At 38.6% G+C, this 18,163-nt stretch overlaps 1 protein-coding gene across 3 annotated transcripts in view; it reads left to right on the top strand.

The window, feature by feature from the left end:
- Positions 1 to 18,163, top strand: part of sos2 (son of sevenless homolog 2 (Drosophila)) — an 87,670-nt gene that overhangs the window by 49,842 nt on the left and 19,665 nt on the right. For all 3 annotated transcript variants that reach the window (XM_048537405.2, XM_048537404.2, XM_048537403.2), the window contains exons 9-15: positions 682 to 809; positions 1,815 to 2,470; positions 5,238 to 5,319; positions 5,567 to 5,689; positions 7,862 to 7,965; positions 9,563 to 9,785; positions 13,994 to 14,113. In XM_048537405.2, coding sequence (XP_048393362.1) covers positions 682 to 809; positions 1,815 to 2,470; positions 5,238 to 5,319; positions 5,567 to 5,689; positions 7,862 to 7,965; positions 9,563 to 9,785; positions 13,994 to 14,113 — 1,436 coding nt within the window. The remainder of the gene's footprint in view (positions 1 to 681; positions 810 to 1,814; positions 2,471 to 5,237; positions 5,320 to 5,566; positions 5,690 to 7,861; positions 7,966 to 9,562; positions 9,786 to 13,993; positions 14,114 to 18,163) is intronic.

Genomic DNA, 18,163 nt, shown 5'->3' with positions numbered 1-18,163 from the left:
GGAATGAAGAGGGGGGACATCAGGAGATAAAGGCATGGAACTGAAAATAGACTTGTTATCCCAGCTGATTACAAATGTAGTTCTTGTTTTCGTCCTTTAACTGCTGGTATAACTCATTATTGCATGGGTTTAACAATTCAATAGATTCTTAATTCTTTTCTGACTTAAAACATGTGCTTTATATTTCATGGACATTAGTCAGGGGGAAACTTAATTACAAACAACCCTTGTATGCAGGCACCAGTGACATTGAAAGATTTGTAGTGATTTTTATGCTCTGTTCTAAAGTATGAACTACACATATAAATTGGATTTATTGGATTAAAAATCCATTGTTTGTGGTTTGCATCATTTTAGTGTGCCTCAGTGCTTCATACACTGTCAAGAACTGTTATGTTTTATAGGTATCAATTGTTTACAAGAGTCCGAATGACTGGCTTTCACGATTACTTTCATGCGTTCATGTGGTTTTCTGCCACTTTTCTCCCCCACATACAGAGTATTGTTCCAGTAGCAACTTTCTTTTCTGATACAGGAAAGAAAAGTCACATGGTCACTACCTTCTGTAAAACATGAAAAATGCCTTTAAGGGATTGTTTCAATATTAATTTTGTTTTTACATTGTTGGATACCTGTGTTAGTTTGACACTAAGCCTTTAATGCTTTTGTATAAAAATGTAGCAACTACAGGAGCGAAGTGAAGATGAAGAAGACAGAGAGTGTTTGAAACAAGCCATTACTACTTTGTTGAATCTTCAGTGTAGTATGGAACGTATCTGCAACAAGCACCTACCTAAACGCAGGGCTGGGTAAACATTTTAGTATTTTCCACTTTTGCATAGGAACCATTTTGACAATTTTTGTCACATTATCTACAAATACAAAATAATTGTTAAGAGACCATAATTATCTTCATTCAGGAGATTTTGAAATGCATTAAAACAGTAGATATTTCAATTTGAAAAACTTATTTTGTACTTGAATTACCTTATTATTTTTATTATTAAGCATCTTTTTTTAACATCGCCATGTAAGTGGGATGTTTTATTTCCATGAAGAGTAGTGCCAATTGCAGGTGCTTTTCCTTTAATAAATTTGTTATTAGTGACATTAGCATAGTCAAAATAAGGAGAAGCCTGCTTAAAAATTGGAAGGAAAGGTGAATACCATTTCAGTCTTTGAGTGTTAAATGATGATCAAAGCCTTAGTTAATTGTACAAACCAAAAGGAAAAAGAAAATCAGACATACAGTTCATCATTCAAATTCTATCTCGAATTCACCACAGACTTGACAAACTAACAGTCTTTACGAACTGTCAATCCTTAAAATTGTTTCGGATTGGCTCAAGGTCTTTTTCAGTGGATGTCTGTCCCTAGCATAAAGTGTCCTTAACTAACGTGAAGTAGCAGTTAATTATTTGTCTCATTGAGACCATAAGATGGTTAGTATGGGATGTGGAAAAAGTCACATTATGTAGTATGAAGAGGAACCTGAGTCACTTGATAGAATAGAGTCAAATGAGTTTTACTCTGCACCGACCCATAGTCTTCTTGTAACTGCTTAGTATTTACTCAAGTGGGAAATCTTTTCCAGTTTCCAGCCCTGATATCCTGTATGTTGATTAATATACTTTTGAGGATGATTTCTTTTTGTTATTGTTTTCTTTGAAGATCAACTAGTCTTTGAATCCTCCACTTCCATGAGTACACAGAAAAAGTTATATGACACAATAACTTGCAAACAGCTTGTTCTCTTGCTCGATTGCTCATTGTGTAAAGAAATGTAATAATATTTGACTTTCTCTGTTATGTAGTCAGCCTTTACCTCGCCTCCACAACCACCAGATAAGAAGTAAGCATCTTGCCATCAAGAAAATGAATGAAATCCAGAAAAACATTGATGGATGGGAAGGTAAAGATATTGGACAGTGCTGCAATGAATTTATAATGGAAGGAACACTAACACGAGTAGGAGCAAAGCATGAGCGGCATATTTTTCTTTTCGATGGTTTAATGATCGGTTGCAGGATCAATCATGGACAGTCCCGGCTACCAGGTTGTAGCAACGTTGAGTACAGACTCAAAGAAAAATTTCTAATGCGGAAAGTGAAAATCATTGACAAAGATAACTCTGGTGAATGTAAGCATGCATTTGAAATCCTCTCCAAGGATGAGAACTGTGTAATATTTGCTGCTAAGTCTGCAGAAGATAAAAACAACTGGATGGCGGCTTTGATTTCACTTCAGTATCGGAGTACACTGGAGCGAATGTTAGACACAGCTCTTTTACATGAGGAGAAGGAGCAACCACTGAGACTGCCCAGTCCAGATGTATATAACTTTGCGGAAGAAGACTCTGAAGAGAACATAGTATTTGAAGAGAGCGTACAAGCTAAATCTGGAATACCAATTATAAAAGGAGGGAGTGTGCTAAAACTGATTGAACGGCTGACATACCACATGTACGCAGGTAAATGTCTGGCTGAAGAGATGGAATTTCTCATTAAAATTTTAATAGATGTCATGTTGCATGTTTTAATAATTCGTCCACAAGATGCAACTTTAATCAACCCTGTGACTTTATATTGTATACAGTGTGTACACAATATGTAGTATTGGTCAGGTGTTTCGACCCACCAGTTTAAAGTTGAGTTGCATATCAAAATAAATGACTGCAGTGAGGCACAGTGTATTTGTTCACCATCTAAAGTTAACTGGGAACATCATTTGAATAAATTTCTGGCATGGTGGTTTTATGTGGATCGGCAGCTACACCACTGAATCGAAGCTAATTGTAAATCATACGCTGAGTTTATTTAACTATCTGAATATGTTTTAATTGTTGCAAACACAGAAACGAGGATTGTAAATTTTTTTGACACGTAAAACAAAATTTTTAAAAAACTAGTCTTCTACAGCTGTAAAAGGGCTCTCAACCTTAAATCGATCCTTACACCTCTGACACTACAGCATGAAACCTAAAATTAAACCCCTACACAATACTGGTCTTGGACGGGAATCACAAATAGTTCGGAGAACTGAAAACTAAGCCAGTTGGTTGAGGTTAATTTTTAAGTGTGATAAGTTCGAACGTTTAGTGCTGGGGTTCACAGATTTGTGCATATTTGTGCTCTAATGTGATCCATGTGTATACAATGTATCAGTGTCGTTTGCATAAATGATGAGACCCACATCTAAACCTCAGACAATGATTGTACCTGCTGAGTGGAGACAAGTATGTATTGTATGTCTGTGAATCTGAGGGGAACTAGATATTATCAAAAGGAAATCTCTTTTTCTTTTGGTTGAAGCATTATATTAGGGACATAACTATAATGTATGATGTGGGATGTTTAGGAAGGAGTTGAGAATGAATAATTTCAACCAGAGTGTTTGGGATCTGGAACTTATTGCCAGAAAGGATGGTAAGTCCAGAACTACTCATAACAGTTAGCAAGTACTTTGATATGCACTCAAAAGCTAGGAACCTCGAACTTGAAAGTGAGATTAAGCTGGATGTCCACATGGCTCACACGGACACAGTAGGCCAAAAGACCACTTCCTGTGCTGTAAATTTCTTTATTGAATGTGAGGCACCCATTTATTTCTTCTTCACAGTAGCTTTCTTTTGAATTAATCCTTTACTGAAATCTGAGTTTTTTTACCCCTGTTTCTGCATTTTTCTTCTTATCCTGCTCTTGCTTGCGCATCCAGTTTTTTAAGATTAGATTCCCTACAGTGTGAAAACAGGACCTTCAGCCCAACAAGTCCACACTGCCCCTTGAAGCATCCCACCCAGACCCATCTCCCTATAACCCACACACCCTCGAACACTACGGGCAATTTAGCATGGCCGATCCACCTAGCCTGTGCATCTTTTGGACTGTGGGAGGAAACTGGAGCACCCAGAGGAAACCCACACAGACACGGGGAGAATGTGCAAACTCCACACAGACAGTTGCCCGAGGCTGGAATCGAACCCAGATTCCTGGCGCTGTGAGGCTGCAGTGCTAACCGCTGAGCCACCGTGCCACCCAAAGGTTGTTTCACTCGTCAAGTTTCCTTTGAACCTGTTACCACCACATTTCTCTTGTACTCTGATTGTAGCCTCCCGCCCTTTCCCTTAACCTCCCCTGTCACTGTTCCTCTTCTCTTCCTCCTGAGGATATCTGGCCCTGTACACCCCACCCACTTCCCATCTCTCCCTCTATTTCTCTCTTCCACATCTTAATTGCCTTGATTAATCTTCCCTCTTGATCTTTGTCACCTGTAATATGATAAAATTAAAGAGACCACACTGCCTCGTTGGCTTGCTTCTTTTATGATCTTTCAGGTGTACCTCTGGTTGTGTTGTAATTTTGTTTTTGCTTGTCTGCAATGGTTTTTGTTTTAGATGTTTCCAATCATGCTCTTCAGGCGTGTAATAACACACCTCTGTTTAGGCCGGAAACGTCAGCTTTTGTGCTCCTAAGATGCTGCTTGGCCTGCTGTGTTCATCCAGCTCCACACTTGGTTATCTCGGATTCGCCAGCATCTGCAGTTCCCATTATCTCTCCCCAGGATGTCATCTGGGTCTCTGGATTAACTTCCCGTGTAATAATACCACTAGACCATTGCCGCCCCATATAAACCAATGTTTTCCCAAGCTGCCATCAGTTCTGAGGAAGGGTCACAGGACCCTAAATGATAACTGTGATTTCTCTTCACAGATGCTGCCATTCCTGCTGAGCATTTCCAGCAACTTTCTTTTTGTTTGGGACTTGAACCAGGGCTATCCGGCCCAGAGGTAAAGGTAATGTGACTATGCAACAGGAACCCCACAGTTTTGATTGTAGATATTTTCTAATCATCCTGTTCACAGATGTTATTACACTATTCTGAAGAATGTGGGATTTGTTTTGAGTTTATGCTCGGTTTGTTCCAACAATGTAAATACTACTGATATTGTCCTATGGAGTTACAGCTGCAAGGAATTGTCACCACACTGCTTAATTTCACTTTGACATGTATAGCTGTCTGAGACAGGAAACTCCTTCAGTCAGCTTTGATTGGATTCAAATCAAGATCCCACCCAACTAAAAGACGGTAATCTGCCCTCATTTGCCAATACACCTAATTATGCTGTTTCAGCAAACAGTTTAATTTGTGCACACGTAATCATTATTTTGTAATGTAACTTATTGATAAATGTGCTGCTATTGTACTTGCAATATGAGTAATTTGGTATTTATTTACAGATCCTAATTTTGTGCGCACTTTTCTGACAACGTATCGTTCATTCTGCAAACCCCAAGAGCTGCTGAGCTTGTTAATAGAAAGGTAAATAAGGAATTCAAGTGTTAACTAGATCTGTTTTTTTTAAATAACACTATTGGGGGCCCTGTAAAATGCTGTCAAGGAAGCTGCATAGAAGATGGTGCATTGTTTCTCAGTTGGCTTTTACAAAATCATAAACATAGGTATGCACCATTGCCAGTACTACTACTGTTAGCCACATTGTTGCTTCTGGAGCTTTACATCTGTAATAAACATTTCTTGTTGAATGTGTAATTTTTGTTTTGTGCAGGTTTGAAATACCTGACCCAGAGCCCACTGAGGCAGATAAGCTTGCCAGAGAGAAGGGTGAACAGACAATTAGTGCAGAATTGAAGCGGTTTCGTAAGGAGTACATCCAGCCAGTGCAACTCAGGTTTTCATTTACTTGTTTTTTTTAATAGAAATATAGTCACAGTTGGTACCTTGTGATGAAATCCTCTTCTACATTCTTTTCATATCTTGCAAGCCAGGAATCTCTGAATGTTATAACATTCAGGGATAAAGCATTTCCAAGAGGTCGGCATATCTGCTATTCCAAAATATTAGCTATATTCGGAGCTGTTTATCAACAAGGATGGGGCTTGATATAAAGTTTTCGGTGGTTCATTCAGAGTGGTGAACAGCCAGTTTTAGGCAATTTGACAGAGGCCATCAGAGGAGTGATCCTGTGTTTGGGTTGCTAGGCAGCAAGGCATTTGGGAACAGGGAACAGAAACTTAATCCTTTAAAGCTGCTGATACTGTAGATTTGGAGCTGTTAAGAATCAGAAGCACTTCCTGAGTTTTTGCTAAGAGTTGGGGTTAGGGTTTGGGTGGAGCTATAAAAACTGTTAGGGCTCAGAAGAAGCCATTTATTATTGATAATTCAGTACCGTAGCGAGGAAAGGTAAAGGATGGCAATGAGCAGCATTTACCTTTGCAGCTAATCAAGACCAGAGCTGAGGGTAGTATGGTGCGGCAGTACCAGCTTGGTGAAACTAGCTGTCTGTGGGCAAACTGAAATGCCTGGGTTAGGTGCTGAACTGCAGTTTGCCATTTTCAGGTGAGTGCAGTCCTCATTGTGAGAGTGAGCAAGTAAATTTATTGAGATCGTCAATGACATTGCTGTTTTTGAAGGAACTCTGAAGTTAACTTAAAGAGATTGCAGATTGCGATCCTATATAAAGTTTCATTCGATTTGATAATCTGCAGTGTCATGAACATTTGGGAAAGTTTGAGCTGTCCAAAGAATCAGTCTTGACCACATGTGGTATTTAATATGGTCTGTGGGTTTTCAACCGTTGTTTGTCTGCAGACCTCTGTTTACTTCAGTTTAATTGTAGATGTTCGAAATAAGATGAGTATGTATAGTAAATTGCATTACTGTTCTAGCTGAGTACAGTTAAGTATGTCATTGTTTGTTCAAAACCTTGGAATCTTGTAGCATTATTCTTTATTAAATTATTCTTGATCTCACATTTTTCTACTTCTGTTAAAAGAAGACAACTTGTCCCTGGCCTGGTTGTGGCGTGATTTTGGTGATATGTTCCAGGATCATGACATATACTAGCTGTACCGTGCCTGCAGTCAGGGAACTACTTGTACATTATTCCTGATATTTTATTTGGTATGGTACCTAGAATATATTTTCCATGTGGGAGTGTGTATGTGTGATTGAATGTGTAGAGATTTCCTCCAGCCTCCATCCAGAAGTTCTTTGGCAGAAGAGTCTGACAAGCATGTGGAAGACACATGGAATTAATTCAGCAAATTGCTCAAGAGCACATTTCAGGATACCTGGTTGAGTTCACACTTAACAGGAAATGCCTGACATGCAGAAAAGCAGTTGAAGATCCAGTTTTCATCTGAATAGTGAGACGTTTTTCAAGGAAGTATTTGAGCCAGCATGGACAGCAAAGATAAACAAAAAGAAGTTTCCTTCCCCAGCTTTCACCTATGCCAATATCAGCTGGTGTTCATTGAAAAATTATCTTGTTAAAGCATCAATGTAGTGTTTTACATGCAAAAATGTTTGGTATAGTCTCCAGTGAATCCCTTGTATTTCTTATAGTTATGTTTTCCAGGTTTCTGTTTCTCAGTATAATATTTAAAATTGTGTCAAAGAGAAAAAACTGAGCACTAATGTGTACTTTTAAACCAATTGTAAGTTGCTAAAGACTATATGGTGCAATATTTCTTACGACTCCATCTTGCATAACTGTTAGCATAACTGTTTTAAAACAAGAACATTTTTCCAATAACCAAGTGGATTTGAAATAATGTTGTTGGGTAGACTCTTCTATAGGGTATGATTGTCATGTTTAGCTGCTTGTTGGTAAAGCTTCTGCTCCAGATAGGCACAAACAAGTGACAGAAGCTAGTTACAGCTTATGTGATTGACCAGTTTATAATCATAGCTGGTACTTTCTGATTTAAAAGATTATTGACAGTTATAGAACAATGTGAAGTTGTACATTAAATGCAAGACATTTTTAAACAATAAGTGTCTAACTTAAAGGGTATTGTGGTATTTTATTACTTGGTTTAACAACTTGTTTTCTTTTTAGGGTGCTAAATGTGTTTCGACATTGGGTAGAACATCATTTCTATGACTTTGAGAGGGATAATATGCTACTTAATAGATTGGAAGCATTTATTTCAAGTGTGAAAGGTATGTATTATGGAAAACTAGATCTGTTGGAAGTTGACTTTTCTTTTAGGAAAGAAGTTTCATAGCTGTAGATTTATTACTTCACTATCAACTTTATTCAATATATTAATGTAGTATTAAAAACTCAGTTTTCTGACAATTTCCTACAGTCTTTTCTGTCAGATCCTTTACATTTGTTGCTACTTCACTTTTCTTTGTTGTGGTGCTTTTATTTGCTTTACTTTTTCAAAAAAGTATTGTTTAAAGTACGTGTTTTTATGTTATATGCAGTAATGCCCTGACCTCCTGCAGTCCCGTCTAAATCAACAGCAGTAGTATGAAATATCGACTCATTATCGTAGTCACATTTTTGGACTATCAACCCATTGTAAGGCTTAAATGTAAGAAGTTGACTATGTTGTTTCATAAGTGGTGCCAGTAGGCTGATTAAACCCAAGTGAGAAATCAATCCATGCAAGCCATCCATAGGATATGTCTCACGGATCAGTGCTGTTACCGCAATTGTTTATAATTTTAAATAGATGATTTGGAGTTGGGGACCACGTTTTGTGTGGTCAAGGTTTGCAGATGACACTAAGATGAGTGATAGAGCAAAATGTGCAGAGGACACTGGAAGTTTGCAGAGGGATATAAATAGTTAAAGTGAGTGGGTGAATTTCTAACAGATGGAGTACAGTGTTGATAAATGTGAAGTCATCCATTTTGGTAGAAGTAACAGCAACAGGGACCATTATTTGGATGGTAAAAAAATTGTAGCATGCAGTTGTGCAGAGGGACCTGAGTGTCCTTGTGCATGAATCACAGATGGCTGGTTTGTATATACAACAGGTAATTAAGAAAAAAAAATGGAATTTTGACCTACATCGCTAGAGGGATTGAGTTTAAAAGCAGGGAGATTATGGTGTGGTTGTGTGGAGTGCTGGTGAAGCCACACTAGAGTACTGCATGCAGTTTTGGTCTCCTTATTTGAGAAAGGATGTACTAGCACGAGAGGGTTAGGAAGGAGTTTCACTTGCTTGATTCCGGAGTTGAGAAGGTTGGCTTTAGAGAAGAGGCTGAATACTCTGGGATTATATTCATTGGAATTTTGAGGAATGATGGGGGAATCGCATAGAAACATATTAAATTATGAAGGGAATAGATAAGGTAGAAGCAGGGAGGTTGTTTTCACTGGCGGATGAAACTAGAACAAGAGGGCGTAGCCTCACAATTAGAGGGTAGCAAATTTAGGAATGAATTGAGGAGGAACTTCTTCACCCAAAGGGTTGTGAATCTGTGGAATTCTCTGCCCAGTGAAGTAGTTGAGGTTTCCTTACTGAATGTTTTGAACAGTGAAGAAATTAAAGGTTATGTTGAGAGGGCGGGTAAATGGAACTGAGTCCATGAAAAGATTAGTCACGATCTTGTTGAATGGCGGAGCAGGCTCCAAGGGCCAGATGGCCGACACTTATTTCTGGTGTTTATGTTCTTATCCTCTAAGTCTAAGAGTTAATGAATATTTAAATAATACGGACAGTTTTTAGCCTTGCTACTTTATGCCTGATGTTTTTAAAACCTGTATTCTGAGTAATGCAAGTTGGTATTTTATTTTTTGCAGGAAAAGCCATGAAAAAGTGGGTAGAATCTATTACAAAAATTATTAACCGCAAGAGACAAACTCAAATAAATGGAATCAGTCATGCTATTACTTTTCCGGATCCACCACCTCAAATTGAATGGCATATTAGTCGACCTGGGCAAATTGAGACATTTGATCTTATGACTCTTCATCCAATTGAAATAGCACGACAGCTTACACTTTTAGAATCTGATCTTTACAGGTAAAATAGTAATTTAGCTAATGTAAAGACCCAGTAGCTTCGGATTTTATTAAAGTTCAGCACAAACACTTTGTAAGGTTGTTAAAATCTGAGATCCAAAAGATAATTACCAAATAATTTCCAGGACCAGTTAAATAATAGAAATTTGCTGCGTATTGTCATATTCACTGTTATTCAGCACTTCCTGCATACTCACTGTGAATGTAGTACTGCCTCAGTAATTAGTTCAAACTTTTTTACAATTGGCTTCAAGACATACCAATTACAAATTTTGGATTTGCATTTTTAAGTCTATGTAAGCAGTGTAAATAATTTACAGCATGTTTAATTAGAAAATGGCAGCACAGTATAGCCTGGGCCGTCATGTTAGGGTCTTCTCCAATGTTTCAGTTGATAGTCTCAAAATACTTTGGTGAAACAACTGATTTGAATTATCAGCTGTTTTATTTCTAATTAGTACTAATTAGAATCAAGTCTCCTCTTAACTAATTTCATACTTTTCATAGTGTCCAAAAGTGTCATGCTCCTCTTATGACGTTATTCTTAATGACCACCTTACTTTCAGATGAGATATTAAAGTAAAAATGGACATAATAGGTTCCATAATACTATCCAAAAAGCAAGATTGATTTTTTTCCAATATTTTTGTCAACAGTTGTCCCCCAAACAACATTAGTATTGAGTTCATTGTTTATTCATCCCATTTTTGGGGCCTTGCTGTACACATACTACATGATAACGAGGACTGCATTTTTAAAAACTTAATGATGCATTTTGAGATATCTTGAACATTATAAATGCAAGATCATTATTTTAACTTTAGCAGTCCAGCCTGTTGTTTCGTAAACCAAGGGCTTTAGATGATCTAATCCTCCCTCATTAGCTAATCTTTGTTTTTGACATAACTAGTGTGACTGACCTTCACACGTGACGACTTATTTTTGGTCTCTTCACAGAAGGTGGAAAGATGTCCCACTGACTTTTTCCCCATTCAGTTAGTTGTCAGCTTATCAATGAAACTGGTACCTCCACTTGCCCAACCACCAGCTGATCTTTCGTTCTTGAGACCCAAACAGCATCTCCTGTTTTCTGAATGATAGTTCCATTTTGTTTTAATGATTCTGTAGGAAAACAGTTCCTTATTGCATCTAAGATAATAAAATGTGAGGCTGGATGAACACAGCAGGCCAAGCAGCATCTCAGGAGCACAAAAGCTGACGTTTCGGGCTTAGACCCTTCATCAGAGAGAGGGATGGGGAGAGGGAACTGGAATAAATAGGGAGAGAGGGGGAGGCGGACCGAAGATGGAGAGTAAAGAAGATAGGTGGAGAGAGTATAGATGGGGAGGTAGGGAGGGGATAGGTCAGTCCAGGGAAGACGGACAGGTCAAGGAGGTGGGATGAGGTTAGTAGGTAGATGGGGGTGCGGCTTGGGGTGGGAGGAAGGGATGGGTGAGAGGAAGAACCGGTTAGGGAGGCAGAGACAGGTTGGACTGGTTTTGGGATGCAGTGGGTGGAGGGGAAGAGCTGGGCTGGTTGTGTGGTGCAGTGGGGGGAGGGGACGAACTGGGCTGGTTTAGGGATGCAGTGGGGGAAGGGGAGATTTTGAAACTGGTGAAGTCCACATTGATACCATTAGGCTGCAGGGTTCTCAGGCGGAATATGAGTTGCTGTTCCTGCAACCTTCGGGTGGCATCATTGTGGCAGTGCAGGAGGCCCATGATGGACATGTCATCTAGAGAATGGGAGGGGGAGTGGAAATGGTTTGTGACTGGGAGGTGCAGTTGTTTGTTGCGAACTGAGCGGAGGTGTTCTGCAAAGCGGTCTCCAAGCCTCCGCTTGGTTTCCCCAATGTAGAGGAAGCCACACCGGGTACAGTGGATGCAGTATACCACATTGGCAGATGTGCAGGTGAACCTCTGCTTAATGTGGAATGTCATCTTGGGGCCTGGGATAGGGGTGAGGGAGGAGGTGTGGGGACAAGTGTAGCATTTCCTGCGGTTGCAGGGGAAGGTGCCGGGTGTGGTGGGGTTGGAGGGCAGTGTGGAGCGAACAAGGGAGTCACGGAGAGAGTGGTTTCTCCGGAAAGCAGACAGGGGTGGGGATGGAAAAATGTCTTGGGTGGTGGGGTCGGATTGTAAATGGCGGAAGTGTCAGAGGATGATGCATTGTATCCGGAGGTTGGTAGGGTGGTGTGTGAGAACGAGGGGGATCCTCTTTGGGCGGTTGTGGCGGGGGCGGGGTGTGAGGGATGTGTTGCGGGAAATACAGGAGACGCGGTCAAGGGCGTTCTCGATCACTGTTGGGGGAAAGTTGGGATCCCCCTCTCTGATGAAGGGTCTAGGCCCGAAACGTCAGCTTTTGTGCTCCTGAGATGCTGCTTGGCCTGCTGTGTTCATCCAGCCTCACATTTTATTATCTTGGAATCTCCAGCATCTGCAGTTCCCATTATCTCTCCTTATTGCATCTGTTTGGATTTGATATTGAACAATGCTGTTCCTAAAATGAATTAGACTTGCTTCAGTATAAATCTTACATGCACAACTTAATCTGTAATTAAGAGTCTAATGATGACCATGAACCCATTGCCTGAAAAACCCATCTGTTCACTAATGTCCTGTAGGGAAGGAAATGGCCATCCTTATCTGGTCTGGCCAACATGCGACTCCAAACCCACAGCAATGTGGTGGAGTCTTAACCGCCCTCTGGGCAATTAGGGATGGACAGTAAATACTGGCTTAGCCATTGACGCTGTCATCCCATGAATGAATTTCAAAAAATGCCTAGTACATGAACAAAGGGTGCCAGTTAGCTCAGTTGTTTGACTATAGTGAACTTTACCTTTTATGAACAAATAAGTGCCTTTTGAATTAATAATTGTAAGACTTAATGAAGTGAGAATTCTAAATTTATTTAAATATACTTTGCACTTAAATATAATTTTCCGTAGATCCTAAAACGGCTCATGCCATGTCGCAAGTGATCTGCCAATAGCTTAAAACTTGATAATATTTCAGAGAAAAGATAAATAAAATTGAATACTTGTATATGTATAGTTTTACTCACTCAGTTGAGGGTTGGTTGAATGGTGGTTTTGTAATGCAGATTGATGCCAGTAATGTGGGTTCAATTCCCACATTCTCCTTGTCAACCTCTCTTCTTACCTGAACAGTGGTGGCTCTAAAGTTAAACCCCACCAATTGTTACCTCTAGTAAGGGAGCAGTCCAATGGTCTGGTAAGACAATGGAGACTTTACCTTGTTCACTTTAGACACACTTTTCTTCCTACAAGCAGTATGTTCAAAAATTATTTCTGCTAATTCACCAGTGAACTCATTTAATTTTGGTGGTCTTTGTACAACTTTTACTTTGCAGAAAATCACATTTTTGATTGTAAGGTAGCCTCTTGCAATGTCAATTGACAGTAAAATGTGATAATCCATTTAAAACATTCAGGTAATTCAAAGTGCTTGCTGATCTGTATAATACTTATGCATTTATATTTTAATTTAAAAATCTTGCTTTGATTTTGTTTCAAGTCAATTTTTCCCTATTACATTGCTATGGCAAGAAAAGGGTTGAAATGCACTTCATGTCAAACATAATAAGAGCTTAATAAGAAAGTTGAATAAATCAAAATAGAGTGAAAGATATAAACTGTATGAAAAGGGACCATCAATAGAATAGTTGGTTGAATTATACTGAAATGTATGATTTCTATAAGCAATCTATATTATAAGTTAGGAAAGCATGTTGATACAATACAGAAGTGGTCAGCTTGCAGTCAAACATACTGGATTGTGCCAAGTCTCAAATATTATTTGATTTAATTATTACTTCAACTTGTGCATTTGGGGTCAGACAATAATTGTTGCAATTTCATGTATGCACAACTTGTAATATCAATGTTGTCACAAATAGACATGACAGAAACTTTATCCCGTTAGCGATTAAAACAGTTTGCTGTATAGTATTCAAGTGCTTTTGAATGTATATTTTTAAGACCTTGTGAAAGTGAAAAATATAAAATTTTCTTAAAATCAATAATAACCAAAGCATAAATGTTATAGTCTTTCAATAGAATTTGAGGACTGAACTGTTGTTTGCAGACATCCTTATAATTAGATGTGACTTTGTCCTTACGATTATAGGTAACGATTTTTGACATCTACAAATTGATGTTCTCTATATTTTAATTTCTTCTAACAGGGCTGTTCAACCATCTGAGCTTGTGGGAAGTGTCTGGACAAAAGAAAACAAAGAGCTAAATTCTCCAAATTTACTGAAAATGATTCGACATACAACAAACCTTACACTGTGGTTTGAAAAGTAAGTAGAATGCTGGTCTATAAATGAATGTGACTGTGTTCCTGGAGAGTAATTGTTTAAAATTGTTTTAATATGACTTTCTAACCTGCATGTTTACTGTTATGCCTTCTGTGGTTCCATTAATCCCACCTGAACCTCTTTTTTTTTGTTAATGCCTTTATCATTATGGATGAATGCTACAGGACTATGGTCTATACTAGGTAGTTATTGTATCATGGACCAGACCAAGCCCCATCAAAATATATTTTGAAGATAGCCTAGACCTTAACTTTTTTTTCTTATTTTAAAGGTAAGTGTAAGATATTGCATTCCAAATGCAATTTAATTGGTCGAACTACTTGACTTTAAGCAAAACATATTTTATTTTTAGACTAGTCAATATAAAATAATTGGCTTAACTGTAATTCTATTGAAATGCTTAACAAAATAATAAATGTATTAACTATCACGAATGGAATATTCCAATATAGTGACATCCCATAAACAAAGGCAAATTTGGCAGAGGCAAATTCAGTAAAATAGATTCCCACATGCAACTTCAGCAGGAAGAGAACTCTAGCTTTCAACTGTAACATGGAGGAATAAGAGTTTCCACATCTAGCTTCAAGGCCTGAGCAACTGCCGAGAGCTAAAACTAAAAATCCTGATCCTGGGAGCTTGAACCCATCCATTCAGGCTGCTTCTGTTATTCTAACTTTTAAAAAATCCCCAGGGTGCCTCAAGCTGTTTACTTCATTGGCTTTGAGCAGAGTGCTTGCCACGTCTGTCTCAACCTTTCTTCATTTAAAAAAAATTAGGACAAACTACACCTCTTAAAGCTATTGTATTATCACAATTGGCTAGAGTGGCTGAATCATTGATCATCAAACGAGTGCGGAACCTTGACAGTGCAGTGATGCTTGAAGTATTCTCTTGGAACAGGAAAGTAGTTTGATTGAGAGTATTATTCTGAATTTTAATGAAAGTAAGGATATATGGATGTTTATTGATGTCAGGGTTCTATCAAAAAATTACAACTTTCCATGATTATGTTCAACCTGACTTTTTTAAGCAAGCATTTCTTGTCAGTATGGCAGCTGTAAGAGTGGCATAACTTTGACCTGGTTGGTTAAATACCAGATTTGTAATATTTTGTTCTGTCATATTGTCTGGCTTTGCCTTTCTTCCCGGCGTTCAGCATTTCCTCAGCAACTTGTTTTGTGTTTGATAATTGGAAAAGTTTTTTGATGACATGTTGAGTTGATGACATGCTGGGACCCTTTTAAACATAATTTCTGAAGTGTTAAGAATAATTCAGAAAAGAGACATAGGAGCCAAAATAAACTGCCACTTTAAACTGCATCTATAGACCTTTTAAAAACAGGAACTATCTTAGGCAGTCCCTTGAGATTGAAGATGTCTTGCTTTCATTTGGGTTCATTGGGTTCTGAAATGGTTGATTAGTTCCATGTGCAATTTGCAGATATGTCACATGCAGTGAGGTGGGGGTCAGATGGTTCAATAAATAAATTGTTTGATGATTTGTGTGCAGTCTAGTGTCTAGATGTTGCTTGAGTGTGTATCTGACACATACTTTGTTTTTGGTGCCGTCACAATTAACTTCTTCTATTTTGGTCGGTTATGAGCCAGTGATGGACCTGTTTGGTATCATGCTTTGACATATCTAAAATATTTTCATTGTCCTCCTTGGAGTTCCTGTCATGATCATGATTCAACTTAAGTAGTTCTCTAGTATGTTCCCATCTGATAATGCTGCTAGACAAGTCAGATCATAGAATGAAACTTGGCCTGACAGATTATTTGTTTTTATTTTAGTGAACTAGGTGGTTATTCACTGAGATATAGTTACATAAGGCTACAGACCTTTATTTAAACAACAGGACAGAAGTTTAGTTTACAAAAGAGACAGAAAAATAAGCTATGTTGATGTAAATCTCGGTTTGAAAAATCTTAAAATACCCACCAAAACAAAGTTTCAACCTATCTCCCAACATTGTCACTTTATAGCGATTCATCCAAAGAAATTATACCTCCATGTCAAACTTCAAATTTAAGTTGATTCTCCCTAGTTTCTTTCTTGTGAACTGTGAAGTATTCTTACATTTATACTCTTATGTCTAACTTCTGGTAATCTGCAGATTTCTAGCTAAATATTTCTGGTCTGGAAGTTGCACAAATTAAACATTTCTAGTGATGTAAATTGTTGTTTGAACTGCTCCGGACAAAAACCCTCCTAGAAGAGAGGCTATATGTGCTTCTTATTCCAGGTCAAGTCTCCTCTGAGATTCACTACAACTTTCAATCCTTGATTTTTCTAATGTAAAGATAAGCTGATGGCCTTCAGTGTTTACTCCACCTGTCATAAAACATTCAGTATTTTCCATTAACATTCCAGGGGTCCATACTTTCTGATGCATACTGGATTAGGTCCCTGGTCTAGAAGGACTATCTGATCTAGTTTTTATTTTTAATCAGCCCTTCTCAAAAATAACCACACTCATGTACCACTGCTTTGAAAATCCAAACTCTTAAAAAGGTAATATATATTTATATATTACGCACATGATGATAAATCTCTCACTGTTTAGCAGCATATTCTATACTTGAATGTAATTTACACAAACAACATGTCCTATTCAGTGGGGCATTAAGGAAACTTAAGTATTCTAGCTGGCTTTCTTTACCCACTAAGCCACTCTTTTCAAAGGTTCAAGTCATGAGCTTAATGGGATTCAGTTTCTCAATCATTGAATCTGAGTTACTTTAACCCACTTGTAAGGTTTTATCTTGTTGCTTTATCTTAATTGTATGATCTTAATCGGTTACTCTTGTAACCAAAGCTTCAAACAACCAATCCATATGTCTACTGGTACTGACCAGTTACGAGATCATCTCAGGTACAAGTGCATTTCAACAGGTTTTATAAAAGATCATAGAACCCCTACAGTGTAGAAACAGGCCCGTCGGCCCAACAAGTCTACGCCCACCCACAGAGCATCCCACCCAGACCCAACTCACCTAATCTACACATCGTTGAAGACTACGGGCAATTTAGCATGGCCAATCTACCTAGCCTGCACATCTTTGGACTGTGGGAGGAAATTGTGGAACACCTGGAGAAAACCCATGCAGACACGGGGAGAATGTGCAGAATCCACACAAGACAGTTACCCGAGGGTGGAATTGAACCTAGGTCCCCCTGGGACTGTGAGGCAGCAGTGCTAACCACTGTGCCGCCCTTTCACAGAACCTAATTTTATAAAGTTTATCACAATAATGACAAAAGAATGATACTTAATTAAAACTGTGATTTTTTTTCATCTATTTTGGGACACCGGCTCACAAATTTTGATTGACTGAATGCGTGTTTCTTGTTCTGTTCTATTTTGTTGACTGGAGTTATCCCTCTGTCTTCTCGCTTTACACCGGACTGTTAAGAGTTATGGGTTATTAAACTTTGCAAGCCACTGGCCATGGGCATGATCAGAGGCATCCTGAACTCCATTTGACTTCTCCTTGCATAAATAGAACATGATCAATCTCAGCTTGACTAGGCAACAAGTGCCCGGTTTATGGTTGGTTTCTTTAACAGTGATGACGATCTTATTGATATCACTTTCTGTTACTTCCTGACTAGTTCCTTGAGAAATCAACTGTTTAATGGAATCAGACTTTTTAATTACAGCTTGTCCTCCTTTGCTTTCTACCTTCACAAATCTTTACAATGATAACAAGGCCCCAGCAAAGTAAATTGTTGTCTGCTTAGGGAATATGTCACATCACATCGTAACACTGCACGCCCCAATACTCTCATCATGCTACCTTACATCAGGAACACATCTGAACTGACCACAAGACTCCTACAACCATTGGACATCAGAGTAGCACACAAATCCCCATCAACCCTGCGACAAATGCTCACCCGAACCAAAGACCCACTACCCACTATGTACAGGACCAGTGTCATATCCAAGATTCCCTGCAGAGACTGTGACAAACACTACATTGGACAAGCAGGAAGGAAATTAACAACAAGGGTACATGAACATC

Source organism: Stegostoma tigrinum, chromosome 10 (assembly GCF_030684315.1).
Source record: "Stegostoma tigrinum isolate sSteTig4 chromosome 10, sSteTig4.hap1, whole genome shotgun sequence".
Classification (NCBI taxonomy): domain Eukaryota; kingdom Metazoa; phylum Chordata; class Chondrichthyes; order Orectolobiformes; family Stegostomatidae; genus Stegostoma; species Stegostoma tigrinum.
Note: the sequence above shows the minus strand (reverse complement) of the source record. Positions and strands in the feature narration are given on the sequence as shown.